This window comes from Rattus rattus, chromosome 6 (genome assembly GCF_011064425.1).
Source record: "Rattus rattus isolate New Zealand chromosome 6, Rrattus_CSIRO_v1, whole genome shotgun sequence".
NCBI classification, from domain to species: domain Eukaryota; kingdom Metazoa; phylum Chordata; class Mammalia; order Rodentia; family Muridae; genus Rattus; species Rattus rattus.
In genome coordinates, this window is record NC_046159.1 from 150,733,344 (window position 1) to 150,760,072 (window position 26,729).

General features: G+C 43.8%; 1 protein-coding gene across 1 annotated transcript in view; it reads left to right on the plus strand.

Moving 5' to 3' along the window:
- The window catches only part of Fam185a (family with sequence similarity 185 member A), a 49,968-nt gene extending 24,710 nt beyond the window's left edge, over positions 1-25,258 (plus strand). Inside the window, exons 5-8 of the mRNA XM_032907078.1 lie at positions 1,334-1,375; positions 7,908-8,003; positions 11,202-11,336; positions 23,512-25,258. Of these exons, the coding sequence (XP_032762969.1) occupies positions 1,334-1,375; positions 7,908-8,003; positions 11,202-11,336; positions 23,512-23,624 (386 nt within the window). The 3' untranslated portion in view covers positions 23,625-25,258. The remainder of the gene's footprint in view (positions 1-1,333; positions 1,376-7,907; positions 8,004-11,201; positions 11,337-23,511) is intronic.
- Positions 25,259-26,729: the final 1,471 nt, after the last annotated feature.

The following is a 26,729-nucleotide window of genomic DNA, read 5'->3' on the forward strand; positions in this document are numbered from 1 at the left end:
TGTTCTTATCCTGACACAAATGCCCCCCCCTTGTTCTTGAACTCACATGAGAGGAGGGTGGGCCTTTACAAGGATTTTTGCCATTCTGCATGCATGACTACTGGGCAACACATTGAATGTCTTTCTTGACATACTGTTATTTATAAAATTTTATGAAATAAAATTACTCTGGGTTAATTCTGAATTCAAGTTATTCCTTGTTTATATAGTTTGGGATGATATTAGAAGAGATGAAGTTATTGAATACATTCTGGGGGAAGAAGCTATGATTTTCTGACTCTAGAGGTACTGGTACCCACAAACACACATGGGAAGAACAGTCCCATTTAAACAGTGTGCTGAGAAGAATGGTTGTAATAACTTTTCCTCATTCTGGAAAACATGGTTCATTGCAGAGGGAAAAGCTTCGAAGGTTTTCTTCTCTGTTAGCCATACATCTGTGTATTCGTTATCCTTATCCTCAACCAGCTTAACTCTTGGCTCAGACATGGCAAGTGGCCTGAGAAAAAAAGACATGTCCATGAGATATCTGTGTCATTGGTTAAAACATGGCTTTGTGAGACCGTGTCTAGTTAAGGAGTTGATGTCTATGTTGAAAATGTACGGGGACCCTTTTGAGTATCCCTGACAGACTTTTTGGGTGGTGTATTAGCTGGTCTTGTGTGTCAACTTGACACAAGCTGAAGTTATCACAGAGAAAGGAGCCTCCCTTAGGAAATACGTCCATGAGACCCAGCTGTAAGGCATTTTCTCAACTAGTGATCAAGAGGAAAGGACCCAGCCCATTGTAGGTGGTGCCATCCCTGGGCTACTAGTGTTGGGTTCTATAAGAGAGCAAGCTGAGCAAGCCAGGGGAAGCAAGCCAGTAGGTAACATCCCTCCATGGCCTCTACATCAGCTCCTGCTTCCTGCCCTGCTTGAGTTCCTGTCCTGACTTCCTTTGGTGACGAACAGCAATGTGGAAGTGTAGGCTGAATAAACCCTTTCCTCCCCAACCTACTTCTTGGTCATGATGCTTGTGCAGGAATAGAAACCCTGACTAAGACAGGTACCATTATCTTTCCTACATGTGTAAAAATGATTGTTTTGTAATTATGCTATAAAACCTAAAGATCTGGAGAGGGAGATGAAGGTTATATGCCTAAAGTCATTTGTTTCAGAATTGCAACTACATCTCCGACTGGATTTCTGCTATTGATTAAAAACAACCATAAGAGAAGTGGCAGTGCTAAGTGACAGTGTGGCTATACAGTTGTGCATTTGGATTCTCTGTAACACAGTCCCTTCTCCAGTATCTCTGTTAACGTGGAATTCTTGTTTTCTCTCTTTGCAGGAAATATCGTGTTAGAAAGCAAGATGGGTAACATTTCAGTGGGTATGTGTCAAGATGCTGCTTGGTAATGGCTTACAATAGCTGTAGTTGGAATGCTTTATTAAACTCTGTAGTTTATCTCACTTGATGTCGTAGGTCATGTGTAGACAGACCAGTTGGAACATGTCTACTTAGAGAAAATGCCCTGGACCTAGTGTTAAGAAAGAAAAATCTTAGGAATGTCTTGAGTTCTTTTAACTCTCTCAAAGAAAGGTATAATAAAGTATGTATGTATGTATGTATTATGTATGTATATGTGTGTGTGTATGGATATATAAATTTCTAAAACTATTGCGTTTGATGTCAACTGTTAATACACCAATACCTTTTCATTTATATTTGTGAGTGTCTGCTATGTATCAGGAACTCTTTTAGTACTAGGGAATGTTTTGGTCAACAAGCTACTCATTTTGTCTAGGAACTGTCACCTCTGAGTGCCAGGTAGAAAAAGAAATGTAAGTAGCAAAAGGTGATTTCAGATCACTGTAAGTGCAATGGAGACATGAGAGTAACGGGATGGAGATTGCCTATGGGGAAAAAAGTTACTTCTGTTAGACAACTGGGGAAGAGGGAAAATTTTAACTGAGATTACCAAAATAATGACTAAAAGGCTTGCAAAATTGTGTGTACAGAGCTTTCACCTGGAGGGATAGTATTGTGGCATGATGATCTTTACTTTATAGCTAATATTCACGTATAACTGAGCACATACTCTGTCTGTCTTTCTGGGTCTGTGTTACCACACTCAGTGATGTTTTCTGGTTCCATCCATTTCCTACAGGTTTCAGGCTGGCATTGTTAGCATTAGCTGCTGAGTAATGCTCCACTGTGCTGTACCCTTCTTCATCCGGTCTTCTGTTGGAAGAGTTTAAGTTTTCAGTTTCTGCCTACTATGAATAAAGCTGCTCTGAACACAGTGGAGCAAGTCTCCTTGTGGTGGGATGGAGCATCCTTTGGGTGTATGCCCAGGAGCAGTACAGCTGGGTCTTGAGCTACATCAATCCCCAAATTTCTGAGACACCACCATATCGATCCCCACAGTGGTTGACCCACCAGCAGTGAAGGAGTGTTTCCACTTGCTCCCCATTCTTTCCAGCATGTGCTGCCACTCGAGTTTTTGATCTTAGCCATTCTGACAGGTGTAAGATAGACTCTCAAAGTAGTTTTGATTTGCTTTTCTCCGATGGGGAAGAATGTCTAACATTTCTTTTAAGTGCTTCTTAGTCATTTGACTTTCCTTGTTAGAATTTTCTGTTTAGATCTATACTCTGTTTTTAAATTGATTACTTGTTTTGTTGATGTCTAGTTCCTGAGTTCTTTATATACTTTAGATGTCAGCCTTCTGTCAGATGTGGGGTTGGTGAAGATCTTTTCCCATTCTGTAGACTGCCATTTTGTTCTGTTGATGGTGTCCTTGGCCTTACAGAAGCTTTTGAATTTCATGAGGTCCCATTTATTAATTGCCTGTGCTATTGATGTTTTGTTCAGGAAGTTTTCTCCTATGCCAGTGTGTTCAAGGCTAGTCCCCACTTTCTCTTCTGTCAGGTTCAGTGTTTTATGTTGAAGTCTTTGATCCACTTGGACTTGAGTTTTGAACAGGGTGATAAATATTGATCTATTTGCATTCTTCTACATACAGACATCCATTTAGATCAGTACCATTTGTTGAAGATACTTTCTTTTCTTTATCAAAAATGAGTTGTTTATAGGTGTGTGAATTTACGTTTCTTCGATTCAATTCCATTGATCAAGGTGTCTGTTCTTTTGTCAATACCATGTGGTTTTTATTACTACAGCTCTGTAGTACAGCTTAAAATCAGGGATGGTAAGAGCTCTGGAAGTTCTTTTTATTGTACATTATTGCTTAACTATCCTGGGTGTTTTGGTTTTCCATATGAAGTTGAGTATTGTTCTTTCAAGGTCTGTAAAGAATTCTGTTGGAATTTTGATGGGGACTACATTGAATCTATAGATACTTTTGGTAGAAAGGTCATTTTTATTATGTTAATCCTACTAATATGGGAGGTCTTCCCATCTTCTGATAACTTCTTCAATTTCCTTCTTCAAAGACTTGAAGTTTTATCATACAGGTCTTTCATGCTACAATCCACAGACCCAGAGAGGTTAAAACACAAGGAGAGAATACAGAGGGACACAAAGACCTCCTTGGGAAGGGGAAATAGATTTTATAGGTGGACTGGGGCAGGTGGGATTGGGAACAGGAAGCTCAAGTAGTGGGGGAACACTAGGAGAAAGGACTGGAATTGGGGGAGGGGAGATTTTGGGAGCAAGGTAGAGCCTAGTATAATAGGAATTCATGGAGTCTACGGGAGCACATGGAGCTGAAGCTGCCATCTTCCGTAACCAGACAACCTCTGGTGCAGGAATTAGGACACCAATACAGCCACATTTTGTCCTGCCTGCAGGGTGTTCTGGGACCAGAGCCCAGCATAGTTGTCATCAGAGAGACTTCATTCAGCACCTCATGAAGGCAGATTGAGTCCCATAGCAAACATTAGGCAGAGCTCAGGGGTCGTGCAGAAGAAAGGAGGAAAGACTGGAAGAGCCACAGGGCTTGAGGACACCACAGGAAGATGGCCCACAAAATCAGCTGACCAGGACTCACGGGGCCTCACAGAGATCAGAGAGCCTATGGGAGTCTGACCTAGGTCCTTTGCATGTGTGTTTGTGTAACTTGGTATTCTTGTGGGAATCCTAACAGTGGAGGGGAAGGAGGTGTCCCTGACTCTTTGCCCTACTTGTGTACCCTTTTCCTCCTCCTGTGATGCCTCATCTTATTGTGGCTTGTTACACTGTGATCTGGTATTGGCGGGAGGGGAAACTACAGTCCAGCTGTAATATGAGAGAATAAAGAAATGGGTTTAGCATTTTGAGGTGTACAAGGAAGGCCGTGGAGGACACAGTGGAAGATGAAGTGCTACTAGACCTTAGACCATTGCGTGTGTCTTAGGAGCACTATCACGAGAAGGTACAGATGGTGGGTGTCATTCATTCAAATTCAGGATGCTCAGCCTGTAGTAGCTCTCTTTCTGAGACAAAGGACCCTCCTGAAGTTAAAGTGAGTGAACAGAGAAAGGAATGGTGTGGTGGTGAGCAGGAATGCTAGCAGAATCACTGGCCCAGCCCTACTTTAGCTTCCCATGCTGCCCCTTCAAGGCGTTGCCAAAGCTGTGTCTCATCTATTAAAAGGCCAAGACTAAAAACGTGCTTCGCACATGCTCGGCCAGTCTTGAAGAAGCTCTCTGTTTATCTAAAGGACAACAGCACTTTTAAAATGGTAGCTCGGCAAGCTCAGCAGTTCTCCTGTTAACAAACCGTATGATACAAATACATGCTTCCTTGTTGAGGATGGTGTTAAGCTGGAGGTTGACATCAGTAGTTCTCTTTTGAGTCATTAAAAATAAAACAACTCAGTGGTCTCTGTCAGACAACAAGGTCTTTGTCCAGAATTCTAATGATAGCCATTTCTTTGTGGGAGTCGACATAACTGCCCATCTGCTTTCTCGTCTGTTCTCTTGCCTACTCCCTTAAGACTTCTCCAAGATCTGTAGAATTTCTTCACAATGCTAATTTTTAATATATGAAATTCTTATGGAGAGAGCCTTAATTTTGCTATTGATTAATTTGTGTTATAGAAAGTTTGTCATGCTGCATAACATTTTAAAGTAAAAGCTATCGGTTCTACAATTTAAAACGTTTAGAGTTTCATCCGTGAGTGCTGTGTTTACATAATTTCCACTGCATTGTCTTTCCCTACCGACTCCTCCAATCCCCCAATCATGTCCTCATCTTTATTTTTAGTGTATACCCACATACACACATATATCCATACACGCATGTATGTATATGTATGTATAACTACAGCTTGCTGAGTCCACTTGATGTTATTTGTGGTTTTGTGTTTATGGCTGGCTGGAATTATATAACCTGGTCTGGACTCACGCCTGGAGACCCTTCCTCTCCTCTCAGCAGCCATGTATTGCCTACAGCTCTTCGTGCACGGTGGGGCCTTATGAGGTTTCTCCTCCCACTCCGGAATGTCAGCTGATGGTGGTATTGTGTAGGTCCTACATAAGCAACCATATTTTTTGAGATTTTCATGTTTGCTACATGGTTTTAAGTGTTGCATGTCTATTTCTTCTTTATAAAATTCATTTTGAGTTTTTTAAACAGCTTTGCAAGATGAGCCATTAACAAATCTCAAGGCTGATAGCATTCACATATAATTCCTTTGTAACTTATAATTATTTTCCCATGGGGAAGAGAATTAAAGTATTGTTTGTCACGTAACATCCTTGTGGAATCACCCCTTCCCTCGAGAAAGAAAGTCAAACTAATTTTCAAACACATCACTTTATTCAAGCTGGGATGATACCTTACACATAGGTAGTGGACGTGTTTGTTGTTGCCATAATATATTTTTATGTGGCTTCTTCTAGAGTTTAGTAAGAGGTTTCTAAGTGATGTTTCTGTTGCTACTCACCTAGCAATGATGTAGCCAGCCTTTGCCTCACATCACTTACTAAATGTCTTCGTTCCCTAACATCAATATTTACTTTTGACACTTGAAAACTAATAATTGATGTCTGATAAAGGACATTTTAGTATACATTGCAGACAAATTATTTTAAATGATTGTTGAGCCAGCTCTTGAATAATTCACTTCAAAGTTTTATTGAAATTATTTAAAATTTTAAAGATCAATGTTGCCTTTATGGATATATATTTTCTCTCCATATTTTACCAACAATATTATTTTCCACATAATTTTCACTACAGTTCCTGTTTTGCTTCTCAGCTGTAGTAGTAAAGGTTCTTTTTTTTTCTCTCTCTCTCTCTCTTTTTTCTTGTCTCAAGTTTATTTGTAAAAACAGCGTAGGACACTGGTCATCTGCAATAGTGTGTAGGTGGGTGTGTCACAGGGGTCCATCTGTCTTCACATTGGCAGGGGACTTTTCTATGGGGTCTGCACAGGGGCCTGGGCGCCTTTGGGAACCTGGGCTGGAACTGAAGCCTGGGCCTTAGCCGGGGCTTGGGCCTCTGCCTTGGTTTGAACCTTGGGCTTTGGTTGGCAGAGCCTGCGACCCTTGGCTGTGTAGCTTCGAATCCTCTCACAAGCTTGGAGTGAGCGATGAAAGCCAGACGGCTGAGATTGCGGCTGGAGCCCTTTGGCATCTTGGGATTGACGGCCTGAGGCTTCCCGAGGGCCTTGATGGCCTCTGCTCGTACACTCACGGCCTTGGCATTGTTGGCCTGCATCTTCTTCAGGCCTTGTTGTGCTTCTTGGCAAAGCGCATGTTCCTCAGACACTTGGGGTCGACCCCCTTAAGAGATTCGTTATCTTTGTGACCCAGGTTTCTTGATGCCATTTCTGTGCCATTTGCGGGACTGGTTGTGTGCGGTGTGGTTCTTGGACTGGCCAGGTCTGCACGGTAAACCGCAGCTCCCGCAGCGCCTGTAGTAAAGGTTCTTGATAACAAATGTTTTTAAGGGAGGCTTCTGAAAAGGACGTCCTGTAAAGGACGGTTGGGCTAGGTCTTATGGTAAACGTTTGGTGCCAGGGAGGCAGGGAAAGACCCTTACCACTGACACCTATGTCGTTCTCTAGTTTTCTTGTGTCCGACTCTGTTTCTCCTTGACCTTAAACAGTTGGTCTACTGGAAACAAGACAGTGAAGACATCAGGAACGTTTGAGTCTGAATAAGTTAGGATGTCTGTAGTCCGATGTGAAGATACCTGTCCAGATGAGAAGCGTACAAGGAAGTACTTACTGGATGAAAGCAGACTCCCTCTCCCAGGGACTGCTCCGTGTCCCTGCTTCCCCTCTAAGAAACGCAGTAAACCTCATGTGGGTAACACGTTACTCTTACTGCAGCAGGTTTGCTGAGAGGGAAAAATATGAAATTCTTCGATTTCTCACTAACCTTGCTCCATTCTGGGAGTTTGACTAAATTTGTCAGTATGAGAGTGGATGAGATTCGTGAGTGGAGCTTTCTGGTCTTGGCATTGGCTGCCAATTGCTACATGCCATCCTTCCTACAATCAGGTTTTAAGAGGTGAGCTATGGGTCAGGAGGGATGGTTCAGTGGTTGAGAGCACTGGCTGCTGCTCCTCCAGAGGACCTAGATTTGATCCTCGGCACCCGCTGAAGGCTCACAACTATCTGTACCTCCCGTTCAGGGGACCAGATGTCCTCTTCTGGCTGCTGTAGATACTGGCCCTGCAAGTGGTGGATAGATATATATTCTAACAAAACATCCATATACATAAAAATCAAGTTAAAATTTTAAAAAGAGATGCATATTCAGAATTTAGAATAGTTTTATTATCTGGGTATAGGTTTTTAAATTTCTAATGTGTTTTGATAAAAACAATAATGTTGTTATAAGAAAAATCTAAAGCCTTTCAAGGTTTATAGGTTCTTACACAAATGTCAGAGCAGGGCCTTTAATTTTGTTTTTAATTCCATTTACTCCATTAAGAACAGTCATGGATACAGTTTTCTTTCTCCCAGATTCGTCCTCTGGATGTCTAAAAGCCTCCAGTGATCAGGGTGCCATCGATGTGTACGTCAGTCAGCTGGGGGAAGTGGTGCTCACCTCGCAGGAAGGTGAGCCATTGGAGTGTCGCAGGTTTGTTGCAGCGTGAGACGGGTGAATAGCTGGGATGTGTGAGAACGATGGAATAATTGGGAAGCAGGTGGTCGCGTTTTCTACCGTGACTTCAGGAAATTTTCTTCTAGTAGATCGTGATTTAAACACTGTTATTGAGCTCTGTAAGCCAATCACCAATCCTGGTTCAGGACAGACGGCCATGAAAACAGTCTTTTTGTAGGACAAACAAAAACATTGTTACAGTTTGCCTGTTACTGAAAATGTGTCTGTGGGGATCTTTCAGTTTTGCTGTATAGAAAATAAGAGGATTCATTATGGGGAAATCTCTAAGTTAAAGTTTTCTTGCCAGCCTATAGAGAGCCTCCTGTGCCATTACTGTGGAATGTTTGTAGCCCTCAAAGCACAATCCCAAAGCTTCTGCACAACAGCTTCCCATAGCAGATTTCTGATGTACTTGTCTGTCATTGTCATACAGGAGACTTATTCTGTCATATACTTTCTATTCGCCGAAAGCTGAATGTGAGCTGTTTGCATATAAGAGTCGTCCTAAGTATGTGTTTTGTTCCTCTGAAAACTAATTGTATGTACATATACATAGTCATACACATGTGCATGGTGGGGAGTGACAGCATCCTTAGCTGTGTGGGTGGGTGACCGAGGTGCAGAAATCGAACCATGCTTCTGTATGCAAGGCTTCAAAAGACTGAGGTCAATGTATCGAATCCTTCGCCTTTGGCTAGGATGGGACTGTGTATTACAAGGACACTATTTCCTCTCACAAACTAGTCCCCGCTGTTGTTCATTTCTTTGTCATGTCTTCTGTCCAGAGGCAAGGGAAAGCCACTGAGCACAGAGAGAAGCTATGGCTGACTATAGAAAGATTTCCCATGGCTTTGGCTTGCTTGCATTAAAATGAAATACGATCTCATCCTCACAAAACTGCCAACTTTGTCTTAGTTACTTTTCTATTGCTGTGCTAATGACCAAGGCAACTTATGAAAGAAACCATTTATGTGGGGCTCACGGTTGCAAAAGGTGGGGAGCGTGGCAGCAGGCATGGAGCTGGAGCAGGAGCTGAGTCTGCATGTTGACCCCACAGAGAGCCGACTGGGGAGGGAGCCTGCAGTGACACACCTCCCACAAGGTCACACCTCCTAATTCTCCCCACAGCTCTACCCCCTGCTGGGCACCACAAGTGTGCAAGTTTAGGAGCTTAAGGGGGCCATTCTCTTTCAAACTCTTAGCCATATAACCTTACTCTCCTAGGAAGACTCAAGAGAGAAACTAGTCACCATGAATGTGACTGTAACACAATGGGGAGAAAGAAGTTCGAATAAACAGCTCTTCTGTGAAAGTTATTTCCTGCTTTGTGCAGTGTATAAAAACTCAAAATAAACTGCATTTTTTAACTTTGAAGCTTATCATTTTTATCCACTTAAGGTTTTACTGAGTATTAGTTATAGCACTGTTCCAACAACACTGAAGTAGAATATGATATTACAGCATTTGATTAGAACTGTACTTTTTTTCCTACTGTAAACCATGTTCCTGGCAGCTTAGAGATACCCAGAAACAAGATCTCTACCTTCTTGTTGAGGATTCTTCTGCTTAGTGCTCAGTAGCACATTGGCGTTCTGTCCCAGCTGTGTCAGTGTTTCTGTGAAACGTGGAGCAGCTACCTGAGTCTCTTAGGTCTTCCCCATTCAGCCATGCGGGCTGAGGAGAAATGTTAGAGTGCGTATTGTTCTGTCCTGTGGAAGTGAACATGATGGATGCCCGCATTTATTCACTCAGAAAGTCTGTGTGTGGGCTCAGGAGCCAGCTTTACCTGTGAGGGCTCATCTGTCCACTGAACACACCCTGGGAAGGTGGACGGTCCTCACATAGTATGCCTTCTATCTGTGGCACTGTTGGTATTAATTCACTTTTGAAGTTTGTAAGGGGATAGTATCGGCTGGTTACCTTACAGGTTTATCTTCCTGGTCTTCTCTCTTTGTATGAATGAGAGTTCATAAGTCACTTGTGCCTGATGTATGTACACATGAGTGTGAGTGGAGGTAGGGGATGGTGCTCTCCACGGAATCCTTTGAGACACAGTCTCTCACTGAGCCTAAAGGAAGCTAACAGCCAGCAGGAGTCTCAGCAATCCTCCTGCCTCCTGCCCTTTTCCCCCACAGTGGGTTACTGCTCACATGGGCACACCCTGCCCTGTTCTGTGTACTGCAGAAAGGATGTTACCCATCAGCCATCTCTTCACCCCAGGAGTCCATTTAACCTGGGCTCCTGCTGCCATCAGGATAAGTGTGAAGTGACTTGAGTAAATAGGCTGGGGTTAAGCAGACTGGAGGAGACTGAGATCTGTATCTGTGAGTTCTAAAGGACTACTCACAGTGCCCCGTCCTGACTCGCCTGTCCCAGAGATGAGCTGGTCTGAGGGGAAGCAGGGAACTGGTGAAGTAGGAGTGTGCTGGGAGGTCTGCAGAGACTACATGAGAGCAGGACAGGGCTCTCGCTGCTAATGGGCTACTTTCCCTGATCTATTCCTTTACACTCCCCCTTGAGAATAACACCATCCTGTACTGAAAATAGAGTCGAGTGTTTCTGTCAGCTCTCAGAAGCCTGAAACCCACTCTAAGGAACACTGGTCATTTGGAATCAAAATATCCTTGTTATGTTTTCCTTACACTCCAGGCAAAACTAAATGTTCAGGATCCTGTGGCACATGTGGCACCGTGACTGATGAGGTCACCGTGTGTGAAACCCAGAGTCACTGAAGTCACAGGCTTCCAGACACTGCACTAACCTACAACTGGGTGGGAACTTGAACAGTTCCTCACCTGTGAAGTTGGGGTGATAACTGGGTGATAATGGTACCCCACAAAGGGGTGACTGTCTGTGTCTCTGCAGATGCTTACTTTGCTGTGTGTATGGTAAATCACTGCTCCTTTTCCTCCATGGACGAGCTGGTAAGGGGCAGAAGCGCTAGTCGGTCATGATGTTCTGATGCCCATGCTCCTGACAGAAGTCAGGGCGGTGAGTCTCGAGTGAGGCAACTGTGACTCCTGGGAGGAAGAAAACTCCACTGCTGTTTAAATCAATATGCGGAGATGGGAGAACAGTAAGGCAGGAGCCATATTTTCAGTTAAATTTATAGTGTGATTTATTTGTATTGTTTTGCTCTAAATTTGCCCCAGGTTCCATTGCTGTCAAGGCCCCATCTTCCCTACGAGCTCATTTAAAACTGTCGGGGAAAGAGGTGGTTGTGGACACAGAGGCTTATGTTCAGGAGATGGCCAAAGATCGTAAAGGGGATGGTGTGACAGTTACAGGTAAGGAGACGACAGGTTGCCGAGGACGAAGGGTCATGGCCCTGCATATGTGGCACAGTGTGTTAACTGCAGTTTTATTCCTTGCAGTTCTCCATTCCCAGTGTTTGACGCTGTTCCTCAGGGGATGAGGGTCAGTAACATAATCAGACCCTGTGTGGGAAAGGCCTCCTTCAGTCACTCAGTGATTCTGTCCTTCCGTAAAGTATGCATAAGTCTTTTTCCCGGGCAGCAGGGGTGGGGTAGCAGTGGGGAATCCTAAATCTTGGACTTGAATTATTACACAAGCCTTAAATTAACTGCAGGATCACACAGGACTCTTGCTTGCTCTGCATACTGTAAACCTGCTCTTTTGGTAGGACAGATTCTCAGTTTCACCAATGAAATAATCCATGTACATCTCTTATTACACCTAACTGCATTGTCTTTAAATGTTGGTTTTAATGGCTACTAAACTTAAGACTCACATTTCCCTTTAAATTCTAACACAGTGTCATCAGGAAGGATCTGAGGGGCTGAAATGGAGGAATAGAGAGGGGGTTCATACGATCCAGTATCAGTTTTAAAAGCTCTTTGTATAGGTCATGAGAACTAAGAGTACAGCCTACTAGAAACTAAGTAGGCCACTGGCAAAAGTATGAGGAGAATAAAAATATCTGTCCATTCCCAGGTCTGACTCAGTGCCTAGTGGGCAGAATTGTAATTACAGGATAAAGCGGATGAATGTGGGCTATGTTAATTGTGCTAAGGATCAACTTGATCCTTGGGGTGGGTTGGTTTTGTTAGTATTTGTTAGGCAGGGTCTCCTGAGCAGTCCAGGCTGGCCAGAGTTGCTAATCCTTCTACTCCAGCCCACCACGAACTGGGACTATAACCACGTGTCACCGTGCATAGCCTAACTTACTGAGTTTTTAAAAAGCCAGGTTATCTATATTCCATCATAAAAAGTTAGCGGTGCTCTGAATCATAACAGAATCTCATGATTTGCATGTGTAAGCATGTTTGAATTGTAAGTGACAGCTGCTTCAGTAGATCTTCACTCTGCTCCGTTCAGGATCACATGCCTTTCTGAAACTTAATTTAAAACTCCGATTGTTCTAACTTTAGCCATTATTTTGGTGTATATAACTTCAAATTAGTGCCCGATTTTATTATTCTTGTTCATATCCATTCCAATAAACCAGTGCTACCTCTCTCTCTTTCTGTGTGTGTGTGTGTGTGCATGTGTGTATATGTATGTTGTACATATATAGTATAGATTATATATGTGTGCAGAGAGAGACAGAAAGACAGACACCGAGAGATTATCTTTCTCCAGTCTAGCTCTTTCTCTCTGTGTCCTTTCCTGGTTTTCTTTGGACAGTCACTTAAACATTGCTGGAGTCAGACTGCTAGAACCTGGGAGTGCAGGAGCCCGGTGTTCTGCCCCGAGCAGCTGTGCTCTCCTGAGGAGACACACCAGTGCCTGACACTCATGTGTGGTACATGAGTGCGGAAGTGCTGCATCTATGTTAGGTTAGCATGAGTGAGACAGCGGAAGTCAAACGTGGCTAGAATATAAGAAAACAGAGGGGAAAGTGGATTAAAGGTGGCGGAGAATTTGGTGAAGTCAGCTAATTTGGTTTTTATATTAAAAACATTGAAAAGCTTTAACCTGGGATTTGGGTAATCAGATTTGTATATTATAAAGATCATTTTAAATTTCCTCTGGGGGAAAGGTTAGAGGCCTGCCCTCTACAGTAGCCCCTCACATCAGCAACACAGATAGGTCTTCACAGTTGTGGTGGAAGGAAAGACCAGCGAGTGCTATAAACGCCTAATACGTCCTGGGTTACTGTCCCGTGGCCTCTTTACTCTCTTTCATTTGTATTTAGCTCTTAAACTCTGGCTCTACTTCCTGAACCAGAAAAGGCCAACTGCAGAAGAAAGAGGCCTTTCTTGCTTACTGCCACAGACAGGGTCAGCAGAGTCCTCCCATGGTGCGGCACAGGGCATCCTAGGTGCCTCTGCCAAATCCCTAAGAGTGAATGGCAGGAAAGAGAGCCTCGAGATGCCAGAGCAGCCTCTCAAAGCTGGAAGAACAGATCTGGGGGTTAAGAAAAACTGAGACTTGATGTCCCCAGGAAGGGCGATGCAGGTAGAGGGGTGAGCTGGGGGTGGGTGGGTGAGAGGGGTGAGCTGGGGGGGTCAGAGGGTAGGGGTGGGTGGTTCAGAGGGGTAAGGGTGGGTGGGTCAGAGGGGTAGGGGTGGGTGAGTCAGAGGGGTAAGGGTGGGTGGGTCAGAGGAGTGGGAATGGAGTAAGGAACTCTTGGAGGGGGGACTGAGAAACAAGGGGGAGCAATATTTGGAATGTAAATAAATGAAACAATTAAAAAAATCAATTAATAAGAAAATGTTTTTAAAACAAAAATATAATGAAGAATTATAGTTTTTAGAAAAGAAAGAAAAACGGACGTATTGCGCTTTGATTAGTGTTAGGTTCCTACAGCCAGAGGCCTTGTTTACCAAGTACACAAAATAAAGAGACGGACTTAGAAGATCAGAGCAGATCAGATTGTTCCTCTCTGCACAGATGGAAACCTAATTTTGGAAATAATAAGCAGTTTTATGTGTAAGTTATTGTTACAAGTGCTGCTACACGTCACACTGGAGCTTCTGGATCGTCTGTGAGGCAGGCAAACAAATACGACTTCAGAGCCCTGGACCACATCTGCAGCCTGACTTCTGGGTAATTTCTGGAAGAAGCCATTCCAGTCCCTCAGGCTCAAGTTTTGCCCAGGGGTTTCATATATTACCTGTAATTTTGAGTTCCTGCTTCCCCTGCTGTTATTGAAAAATAACTCTAGCTTATATAATTCCTGTAGTGATTTGTAAGTATCTCGTGCTGTTCGAAGGTCAAAAGAAAGCCTCCGGTTCACGTGTTTACCTCCTGAGACTTGAGCGAGTAGACTTTAGGAGTGCATTTTCCAATCTTCCTGAGAGTCTTGATCTGCAGTGTGTACTATCCCTATGTGGCAAGTCGAACGCATTGTGAATGGCCTTGGTAATGTGTTTTAAATACGTTGATTTCTCTATTGAGTTTTTTACTTCAGTTTCATTGATTTAGATTTGAGACTTGATTGTGGCATATCTAGGGTCTAAACCCTGAAGTACTAGTGCTCCAAGGTCTGTATCTGAAGAGTGTGAAGAGGAACAATGTGTTGCCTAGTGTTGCCTGACATTTGTCCAGTCGTTTCATACAGAAGCCAGCACTATTGCCTTCATTTCCGTCCAACTGCGGAAGAACGTACATTAAGAATGCATCCATTTGTAGTCGAAGTAAACCATCAAGTTGCTGTTCTCGGCGTACCAGCAGATGTATGCCATTGCTATTTAGAATGGAAAATTGGGGCTAGAGAAGAGGCTTAGCCAATAAAATCCTTCCTTGTAAGCACAGGGACTTAAGTTAGATCCCAGAACCCACACCCACATAGTAAGCACACAAACCACAACAAAAACCAGGGCTGGTTGCAGTCTGCTTCTGTAGCACTGGGGAGGTAGACAGGCAGCTTCCTGGGCTCCCGAGCCAGACAGGCCAGCTGACTCAGTGAGTTCCTGGCTGTTTGGGAAAACACCTTTGAAAATACAGAGTGGATAACACCCAAGGAACAATACCAGAGGTTGTCCCAGGGCCTCACACACCTGCACCCCACACACTAGAAAATCCAGCCATAGGTTGGAAAAGAAATATTTCAACATTTCAGTGATATAAATTCATAGTTTTAATTTTTAAAATTTAAAGATAGATTTTCTTACTCTGAAAATAAGGAAAAAATGTGTGGTCTTTGACACAATGTTTAGAAATAACCACTGTTTTAGAATACACAAACATCATTTGTTAGTGGCATGTATGTTTAGAGGGAAGTGGGGAAATTGAGACAGTGTTACCAGGTTTGTGTACAGCAAGGCTTCCCGAAGCCTACACTCTCATGTGCTGACAGAAAGTTAGTCAGTGTAGGAACTGTTGGTCCTTCATTTTGTTTCCTTAACAATGTGAGACTTGGGGAATACCATGTGACATTGCCTTTGTTGGTATCTACCAAAAGGATCAAGTTTTACTTCTGTTCATTGTAAGCTTTGTCTATAAAGGCTGGATAGTATTTATATATCATTTTTGAAAAGTTAGATTTTCCAGGCAAGATGCAGTGACAGGGATTAAGTTACCTCTTATTGGAAGTGCAGTGATAAAGAAATAATAAAATGCATTTTTACAACAGTTGTCAATACACTGATGTCGGGCACATATCAAAAGTGGTCCTCGAGCAATAGAACCAAGGAGGACATGAACTGATTGTGGCTTTGATGGAGCCATGAGGCTGTAGTCCAGTTGGGAGGGGCAGCTGCTGCAGAGCCTGGCCGGCTCTGAGCTAAGGGGCTGGGACAAGCTTCCAAAGACCACAGTGTTCAGAGTTATTAGATTAGCATCCCAGAGGCTAGCATTTTGTCAAGACGCCTCTATATCTGTAGACATAATCATGTGATTTTTGGCTTTCAGTCCTCTATATGATTCATTACACTTATTGACTTAACTTTGCTGAACCATCCCTATATGCCCAGGATACAGTTCGCCTGTATTAAATTTGCAGGTGTTATTGTGGGGATTTTTGTGTCTGCGTTCCTTAGGGACATTGGTCTGAGTTGTTCTCTTTTTTGTAGTGCTTTATCTGGTTTAGATAGTAGAGTAATTTAATTGGCTTTAGAGAAGGAGTTTGGAAGTATTTCTTCTGTTTTTGTTTCTTTAAATAATCTAACAAGTATTGGTTGTAGTTCTTTGAAATTCTGGTTTGGCTGTGCATCCGTCTGGACTTGGGGTTCTTTATGTTGAGGACTTTATGGGTCTGTTGAAGACCTCTCCTTGGTTTATCCTTGATGATGTGGATCAGTACAGACATTCGTCCAGTTAGCTTACGTTTTCTAACTTTCCGGAGTATGAGTATTCCCTTAGAACATTCTGAACTTCTTTGTATCTGTGGTACTGTTTGCCTGCTTGTTTCTGATTCCGTTAACGTGGGTTATCTTTTTCTTTTGGTTAGTTTGGCCAAACGGCTGCCAATTTTATTTTTTCAAAGAGCATTGATTCTTTGTGTTGTGTGGTCCTACCTCATTCATTTCTGCCCTACATTTATTTTTTCCTGGCATCTATTGGATTTGGGTTTGGTTTGTTCTTTTCCCAAATTTCTGAGTTTCATCATTAAGTCATTTATTTGTGTTCTGGATTTTCAATGTAGGAGGTGAGAGTTAGAAATGGCTCCTTTTTAACAACTGCTTTTAATGTTTTCCCAGAGGTTTTATCGCTGTGTTTTCATCTCCATTTAGTTCCAGGAATGTTTTTCTTTCTTAGTTACTCGTTTGTCATTCAGTAATGTGTTTAATCTCCCCAAGTTTATGTAATTATTAGAAAATTGCTTGCTGTTGATTTTAAACTTTGTTCCATTGTGGCCACATAAAATACATGGAATTATTTCAGTTTTCTCATTTTACTAAGATTTGGGTTTTGTCTCAGGATGTTTTAAGCTTCGATGGGCTGCTGTGTAGAATGTATATACTTTGGCATTTGAATAGAATTTTCTGCAGATCTGTTAGGTGTCTGTCTGGTGTATAATGTCATTTAATTCTCACATTACTGTTTATTATTTTTTCCCATATGACCTATTTATTGGTGAAAGTGGGGTACTGAAATGACCTACTGAGTTTACTTAGTCTGTTCCTGTAACTCCAGTAAGTGGGTGCGCCATGTTTGGTGCGTATGTATTTGGTATTTTAATGGCTTCTTGGTTAACTGTTCCCTTGGTTGACCTGAAGTGTCCTCTTGATGTCCTGTGATTACCTTTGGTTTGCAGTCTTTTCATACTTAGGATAGTGACACTTGTTTGCTTCCTGGTCCCATTTGTTTATAATACTTTTGAGATCCTGTCATTCTAAGTATTTATATTGAAAGCTGAATTTCTTGTGGACAACAAAAAGATGGATTTTAGTTCTGTCCACCTGGATCTTTTGGAGCGTTGAGGCCATTAGTGTTCACTGTTATTATTGAAAGGTATGTGTTCACTGTAGTCATTTTACTGCTTTGCTTCCTGTTTGTGTTCCCAGCTATGTAATCCGAGCTTCATTTGTTTTCTTTCTGGAGTCTCTTGGCTATACTTATTTCTCTCTTTAATGCAAAGTAATACCATCTCCAGTATTCTCAAAGTAGGCCTAGTTTGGTGGGCACGAATTCTTCAGCCTGTTTAAATCTGTCAAGTTTCTCCTTCTTGACTATGGCAGACAGCTCTCCTGGACCCAGTGATGTAGGCAGGTTTTCCATTGTGTGTGACTTGTATTCTTTTTGCAGCTTTCTGTACTCTTTGCTGTGTGTGCCAGGTGTTTTCACTGTGCTGTGCTGTGCTGTGCTGTGCTGTGTGTGCTGTGCTGTGTGTGCTGTGCTATGCTGTGCTGTGTGTGCTGTGCTGTGTGTGCTGTGCTGTGTGTGCTGTGTGTGTGTGCTGTGTGTGCTGTGCTGTGTGTGCTATGCTGTGTGTGCTGTGCTGTGTGTGCTGTGCTGTGTGTGTGTGCTGTGTGTGTGTGCTGTGCTGTGTGTGCTATGCTGTGTGTGCTGTGCTGTGCTTTGTGTGCTGTGTGTGCTGTGCTGTGTGTGCTGTGCTGTGCTGTGCTGTGTGTGCTGTGCTGTGTGTGCTGTGTGTGCTGTGCTGTGTGTGTGTGCTGTGTGTGTGTGCTGTGTGTGCTGTGCTGTGTGTGCTGTGTGTGCTGTGCTGTGTGTGCTGTGCTGTGCTGTGCTGTGTGTGCTGCTGTGTGTGCTGTGCTGTGTGCTGTGCTGTGTGTGTGCTGTGTGTGTGCTGTGCTGTGTGTGCTGTGTGTGCTGTGCTGTGTGTGCTGAAAAGCTTTGGTAACTGTGCTGTTATGTGCTGTTGCTGTGCTGTGTGTGCTTATGCTGTGTGTGCTGTGTGTGTGTGCTATGCTGTGTGTGCTGCTGTGTGTGCTGTGCAATGCTGTGTGTGTGTGCAATAACATGTGCTATGCTGTGTGTGCTGTGCTGTGTGTGCTGTGCTGTGCTATGCTGTGTGTGTTGTGCTGTGTGTGCTATGCTGTGTGTGCTGTGCTGTGCTATGCTGTGTGTGCTGTGCTGTGCTGTGCTGTGCTGTGTGTGCTGTGCTGTGTGTGCTGTGCTGTGCTGTGCTGTGTGTGCTGTGCTGTGTTTGCTGTGCTGTGCTGTGCTATGCTGTGTGTTGTGCTGTGTGTGCTGTGGGTGGTGTGCTGTGCTGTGTTGTGTGTGATGTGGCTGTGTGTGCTGTGTGTGCTGCGTGTGCTGTGCTGTGCTGTGTGTGCTGTGCTGTGTGGGCTGTGCTGTGTGTGCTGTGCTGTGCTGTGTGTGCTGTGTTATTGCTGTGTGTGCTTATTGCTGCTGTGTTTGTGCTGTGTGTGCTATGCTGTGTGTGCTGTGCTGTGCTGTGCTGTGCTATGCTATGCTGTGTGTGCTGTGCTGTGCTGTGCTGTGTGTGCTGTGCTGTGCTGTGCTGTGCTGTGTGTGCTGTGCTGTGCTGTGCTGTGTGTGCTGTGCTGTGCTGTGCTGTGTGTGCTATGCTGTGTGTGCTGTGCTGTGTGTGCTGTGCTGTGCTGTGTGTGCTGTGTGTGCTGTGCTGTGTGTGCTGTGTGTGCTATGCTGTGTGTGCTGTGCTGTGTGTGCTATGCTGTGTGTGCTGTGCTCTGTGTGCTGTGCTGAGCTGTGCTATGCTGTGTGTGCTGTGCTATGCTGTGCTGTGTGTGCTGTGCTGTGTGTGCTGTGCTGTGCTGTGCTGTGCAATGCGGAGTTTATTTTCTGGTCCTGTCTGAGTGCTGCCTGCTGCTTGTATCTGTGTGACACTGAGTCCTGCTCTCCTTCATCTCTGCCTATCATTTAAAGCTTTGGTCTTTTCCTGATGCCCCGTAGTCCCTGCATGTGCCCTCCGTGGATGTTTAGTTTATTGTTCCTATGCCTGTCTGTGTGGTCTCCTTCCTCTACTGTGTCTTCAAGCCCTGCTACTCTCTTTCTGCTTGGTCCATTCTGTTTGTAAGGCTTGCCCTGCATTTTCAAATTGGGTTAATGAGTTTTTCAGTTCATCTTCATTTCTGCCTGCATTGTCCTGAGTATTTCCTTCCTGAATTCAGATTTCAAATCCTACATTTTCTTTCCTTTTTCATTAGGTACATTTGTGTTCTCTTGGGCATCATTCAGGCATCTATTGACGATCCCATTAAGTTGCATCCATCTAGATTATTCTCACTGGAGAGCATCTCTACTAAGTGATGGGATTTGGGGGAACTCACTGTCTTAGCCTTTCATGTCATTTGTGGTTCTCGTTTGTTTGTTTCCTTTTTTCCTCACATAATATATCCTGATTACAACTTTCCTTCCCCCTAACCCCCCTCCCATCCAGATCTACTTCCCGTCTCTTAGCAAACAAACAGGGTTCTAAGAAACAATAATAAAATAAAGTATAAAATAGCATCAGCATTGGACAACAGATGACACAAAGACCCATTAGAAGCCACAAGAACCAGAGACCTACTCTTTCTTATGTTCAGGAATTCCATAAAAACACTAACCTGGAAGCCATAATATATATACACAGAGGACATTGTGTAGACCCTTGCAAGCCGTGTGCATGCTGCCTCGGTCTCTGTGAGTTCATAGGAGCTTTGCTCATGGGGACTTACAGGGCCTTGTTCCCTTGGTGTCCCCATCCCCTCGGATTCTTACACTCTGCTCTTTCTTCCACTGAGCCCTGAGGGGAGAGATTTGATGGAAACATTGCGTTCAGGGCTGAGTGTTCCAAGTCTTTCGCTCTCTGCCTGATGTCTGGTGGTGAGTCGGTATTGTTCCCTTCTGCTACAGGATGAAGCTTTCTCTGACGATGGCTGAGCAAGGGACTGATCTGTGAGTGCAGCAGAATGTCATTAGGAGTCATTTTATTGCTATTTTTTGTTTGTTTTTAAACCATAGTATTTGGTTTTCTCCACATCCCTGAACCTATCTAGTTTCAGGTTCTTGGTTACTCAGTGTCCTGTGTTCTGTCCCATGGAACAGGGCCTGATCCTTAAGCCACCACTGCACCAGCATATCCTGCAGGCAGGACACCATTGTAGATCAAAGGTTGGTGGCTGGGTTGGTGTGTACGTACCTCCTTTGGTAGTGTGCAGAGTACCTTCCTGTGCCAAAGACTCTAGAAGAGGCGTGAAGGCTTTATGTAGGCAGCAGCTGACTTCCTCCACTGGGTGAGCTGTGTAGCTGTGCCCGTCAGCAGTCGGGCCTTGCCGTCAGACTGTGGAGAGCAGCCTGTAGTCTTGACAACAGCCTGCATTGTTTGGGGATTCCCCTAGGACCTTTGGCCAACAACTCAATGAGATGTACTCCAATTCAGATATTGGAAGCTTCAGTTGGTGACAAGAGATATTCAGTTGGGGATCTGTCTCCCCCATTTTTTAGCAATAACATTTAAATGGCCGTCACATGTGTGTATCTTCTTGGCAGCTTCTCCTGGGCAGTTTCTGTTTTACCCCTCCTAAGCCCCTACTTTTAGCACTGTTCTCTGCGTCCTCTACCTCCTCTCACTTGTCTCCACTTCCTACCTGATCCTCCTGGTTCCAGCCCTCTCCCTGTCTATACATAACTACCTATTCTGTTTCCTCGTCCTACAAAATCTGTCTGTCCCACCTTGTCCCTGGTAACCAGTCTCTGTGGCTCTGTGGACCATAGCTTCGCTGTCACTGACATAACAGCAACTACCCACATGTAAGAATACGCACACCATATTTGTCTTTCTGGGTCTGAATTACCTCACTGGGATGATGCTTTTTCTAGGTCCATCTATTTACCTGTGAATTTCTTCCTTTTTTTCTTTTTAAACAGCTAAATAATACTCCATTGTGAAGCTGTAGTACCTGTACTTTACCCACACTTCTGTCGAGGGACATCTAGGTTGTTTCCAATTTCTGGTTATTATAAATAAATAGAGTAGCAGTGAACATGGCTGAGAGAGTGTTTCTGTGGCAGAATGAAGTGTCCTTTGGGTATATGTCTAAGAATGGTGTAGCTGTCTCGTGAGGTAGCTAATTGCATCTTTCTGAGGAACCAAGTTTGCCCTCCATCGGCAACAGATCAGTGGTTCACTTACTGTAATCCTAACCAGCTTGAGCTGTCACTTGTGTTACTGATCTTAGCCATTCCAACAACTCTAAAATGAAATCTTGGTTTATTTCATTTGCATTTCCTTGATGACTAAGAATGTTGAACATTGCCTTGTTCTCGACTATTCGAGTCTCCTCTTTTGAGAATTCTGATTAGATCTGTATCTTGCTTTTTTAAAAAAAAATTGGATTGTTTTCTTGATATTTAGTTGTATTAGTTCTTTATATATTTTGATATTAGCCCTCTATCAAATGTGTAGTTGGTAAAAATGTTTTCCCATTCTGTAGGCCGCTACTTTGTCCTTTGCTGTGCAGAAGCTTTCCAGCTTCATGAGGTCCCATTTATTAGTTGTTGATCTCAGTGCCTTAGAGACAGAAGGTCGTCTCCCATGCTATGGTTCAGAGCTGTCCCCTAACTTCTCTTTTGTGCAGAGACAGGACAGTTACAAACTAATGGAAGTTTGTAAATTTCCTTGCCTTTGAGTACAGAGGCTGAGCTGAAATCACTCACCCGTGTGTGTTTGTAACCAGCAGCAGCCTGGTGTTCTTGCTTCACCTGCTGCAGGACATGGGTAGGCCAGCTTCCCACTCCAGAGGATAAATCCACACGGACTGAGGTAGCGATGAGAGCTGAGCATGAAGGAAAAGGTCCAGCTCTCCAGGACTTCCTCCTGTTGTTGATGCTTTCTTACCAGTGCGAAATGGTGTTCAACAAACAAAGAGTTAAGGATTCTCATCTTTCCTCCATGTTTATTTGAAAGTTGGGTTGTGAAAACTGCAGTGGATCTCAGGAGGCAGGCTGCCCTGATGCCTTGATAGCAGAGGCAGTGTAAGAACTGCACTGACGTGAGAAGAAAAGGGCCTGGCCTATGGCCACCACACACTGCAGGTTCAGGGCCAGGAGAGCAACGCAGAACCAGCAGAACCCCAGAGTGAAGAGACTAAGCTGAGGCACCAGGGACAGTGGACGTTAGGGGAGGAGCTTTCCCACAAGCTCTGTGGATCCTACTGTGAACACTCAACCAGTATTGATGAGTTGCCAGAGGGAAACGACCAGGAACAATGTGCAAAATGATACTGCCTCAAAATGATTATGTTGAAAAAAAGACATGTTTGAAAGTACAATTCCATGTATGTGAAGTTTTAGGAAGTGCAAACGATCCACCGTGACAGAGCAGACCAGTGGCCGTGAGATCGTGGGGTGAGGAGAGATGACAGACAGGGGAAATGTGTCAGTCTTCTTTCTGTTACTGAAACAGCTGTCTGAGCTAATCCACGTACAGTGAAAACACTGGGGCTCACGGTTTGGGGAGCGCCAGTCTCTGATGTGCAGGCTTTTGGGCCCTGCGCTGAAGCTGCAGCACATCATAGCAAGGGACAAGTGACACTGACACACTATAGCTGCTCACCTCAGGGCTACAAAGTGAAAGGAAAATGCAGCGGGGCTGGGACCTCATTGCCCACCTCAAGGGTGCATTTCCAGTGGCCAAAAGGCCTGCCACTGAACCCACTTCCCAAAGTTTCCACCCTTCCCATAGTGCAGTGGGTGATAAAGCCTTTAACGCATAGGTCTCTGGAGGATGGAGGGCACATGAAAGATCACAGACCACGGTGTGGGAGGAAGTGTGGGATGGGTTGATGTGCTCACTATCTTGACTGGGAAGTTGACTTCCCAGACTTCTACACTTGGCAAGCTGACTGTATTGTGTACCTCAGATAAACAAGGAGCTTAATTATGCATTAGTAGAATTCTCTTTTTTAAACTACTTTAAAAACAGTACAAATATCATGGCTTTATCTCAAGCAAAAGAAAAGGAACAAAACTATATAACATCTTTGCAGCTTTTCCAACTCAAACCCTTTTCACCAAGACCTCTTTCTTAGCCATGTCTGGCTTTTGACATGCACCAGTAAGACCAGAGGAGTTAACCAGTGTTCTTGGCAAGTAACCTGAACTTGCTGCGATCTTGTATTTCAGGACTCATGAATCAAGGAAGCAAGTGTGAGAGATGGATAAATGCCATTGCCCCCAAAGGCACTGTCCGCTTTCAACACCAGAGCTGGTTCCAGTCCCTGAAACTGCCAAACTGAGAGTGTTTTTGGGGTGTTTGCTGTTTGAAGTGGACAACAAGCCAGTGCCAGTGTCCCTATAGCCGTGAGAAACAACAGCGCTGCAGCATTACCAGAGAGGACCGGTGAATGGTCTCAGGTGGCTTCTGCCAGATGTGTACTTAATTCTGCTGTCCACACTCCATTGTTCTGTCCCAAGATACGCCTTAAGACCTCCAGTGACACCCAAACCACAGTGTACAGTACCAACTCTGGATACTGCGGGCTTCTTTTACTTTTCATATAAACACATGTGACAGCTGAATGCCTTTTCTATATGACTGAGCAGTTCTTTACTCTGGCCAAAGCCCTTACCATTTTAGTTCCAATATCAAAACATAGATGTCTTTCTTTATCTTCTTTACAAGTTCATGTGTTCACCCTGACTGTAGGGCCTAACAGCCTCAGCAGATGGGATTGGGGTTTTTTGTTTTTGTTTTGTTTTTGTCTTGCTTACTAAGTTTGAGAACTTTTACCATTTTCCTAAAGCACTTGCTTTAGGGCCATTTCTAAGATAAGGACTTCTTGAACCCTGGTACTGCATGGCTACTGCAACAGTTGGATGGCCTCAGTAGTTACTGAGTGACTAACAGACTGTGCACACACAGCATGCACATGCTGGGCAAAGAATGCCTCACAGCCCAAATGCAACAGCCTAAGGTTCTCTCACACTACTTCACAGGACACACAACTTAAAACTTACTGAAGAAATAAAAAGCAGAACCTTGGATGGGGCAAGTTCTACCACACATTTAATAACTTCAGATAGCACATTGCTCACCTGATTGTAGTGGGTGATGCTGTGGGCCTGCTCATTGTATCACGTGGCTGGAATAAGTGTTGTCCAGGCTGAGGATATTCTCTGAGGGCTGTGTGGAGAAATCTTCCAAGTTCATTCACGTAACAGGAAACATCAAATTTCTTATACCTGGATGATATCATTCCATCCTCATCCTCTAAAGACAACCCCATGTCCATCTCCTTCCTTGTATGGTCCCTCTGCAGGCAAAGCACAGAGTCGTCCTCTGACACTCTGAATGTCTGGCTTGTAAGCTGTAAAAATCTCTGTTGGCCAAGATATTTAACATGTTTATGAGAATATCCCATTGTATTCACAGCTCCTACTTGAGATGGTCATGAAAAGGTGGCGGTCATTGGAGTCACCTTAGAATTCTGGGTACACCTTAGAATTCTGGGTATTGTAACCCCCACATGACAGGTTTCCTCTCAGTGTGTCCCTCCTGTGGCACCCCTGTCTTCGGCTTGTGGTTAAACCCTTCTGTAGGTAGAGCACTTGCCACTGGTTTTAGTGCAGCTCCGTGGTTACAATGGGAAGAATCATTACTCTGTGGGCTGCAGAGTGAAAATGCAGTGCCCTTGGACAAAGGTGCTTTACAGACTCACTTCATGGAGTCCGTTTCTTTAGAAATGTCAACTGTAACAGGACAAACTGCTGTATTGAGCAGACCAGTTGGTTGGGTTGTGTATTTTGATTTAGATAAATCAATGATTAAACACTGATATTAAATAAACTTTTCTAAATATTATAATCTCCTTGTATTAATATTCCATCTCTGTTTATCCTTTCTAATTTGTGAAATAAAAAGTCAGCTGTGTTTGGTTGGTCACTGTCCCCTTAGAATTCACTCCTAATGAAGTCAGAATTTATATCAGACTGAATGTCTCATATGCAGGGATATTTTGTGTGGTGTGTGTGTGTTAAGCCAAGGAAGCAGTGAGGCAGTTTTTATAATTCTTTTCACTCCGGCAATTAGAAAAACATTTTCATGACCAAAAATAAAGTTGATAAAAGTAGCCAAAATTACCCAAAAGATCGTGAGTTAGAATTCAGCTAAAAATGCTCACAATTACGCCTCCTTGCATAGTTGGTTTCCTGATTGTCCACCCCTTCCCTTCCATTGCTGTGGTCTGAAGTTTGCCTCCTGCGGTGAGTGAACCGGCCTCTCATTCTCGGTTTTCAAAAGACATTACAAGTCTGACCGTGAAGCCACTGCTGGCTTTCTCCACAGTGTAGCAGGGCATGTTTTCCCGAGGCCTCTCCTCCCCTGCAGATGGCAGTCCGTGAGAAGCCAGCTGCCGCTTTCATGTTTCCCTAGCTGTGCACAGGAAACACTCGGGTCAGACTCCTGGAGCCAGCTTTCGTGCAGCTGCCACAAATCTCCAAGTTTAGTTAGAAGTCACACTCCCACCGCAGTCAGCTCGAGTCCTTGGCGCAGGCAGACCTTAAAACTTGGCTGTTTCACAGATTCGCTTGCTGTCCATTCCCATAAGCCTTTGTACCACTGATTTAAAAAACATTCAAAAGGGAGGAGGAAAGTTATTGAAAAGCATGTACCTGATGCAGAATACCCAGTAGTGTGGGTAGAGGCTTCTAAAACATGTTTTAATATCTTTTAAATTTTTTAACTTTATTTTCAATTTGTAGTCAAAGAAGTTAAAGGCACTTAAGAGGTAAGTACCTGAGGAACTGGGCAAAAGGCTTCCTGTCACTGTCACAGCTTGCGCGTGGCAGCTGGAAAGCAGCTGTGCTCTCCTGGTCTGTCAGCACCAGACCCTAGATTGCAAAAGTAGTTTACCGAAAAATGGGAAAGCCCATGATAAAAGCATATTAAGTTAGTTTTTAAACATGAAATTAAAGGCCAGTTCTTCAAAGAAGAAAATTGAAGGGTGCTTGGTTCTGGTCTTCCTGCCATTTCGTAGTTAAAATCCCTGTGTATTCCAGTGATAAGAAGCCTGAGATGTCCCAGGAGTGCCCTTGGCCACGTTGTTCTTGTTTCTCTTCGCTGACATCTGTGAGTGCTGACTCTAAAGCTGTCTTTCAGTTCGCCCTTATCGTCAAATGTCTGGAAATTACAAGAAAGCTGCTGCTTACCTTTAAAACTGTTTCTGTCATTTATACTAAAGCTTTACAGACCCTCAGAGTTGGCACCTTGACGCAAGATGTGGCTGATTTCCACCACTGTTTCTGTTTTCTTTTCCTTGTCTGGAGAGCAATTTCTACTTGTTAAAAAAACAAAAGCCAGGGGTTGGGGATTTAGCTCAGTGGTAGAGTGCTTGCCTAGCAAG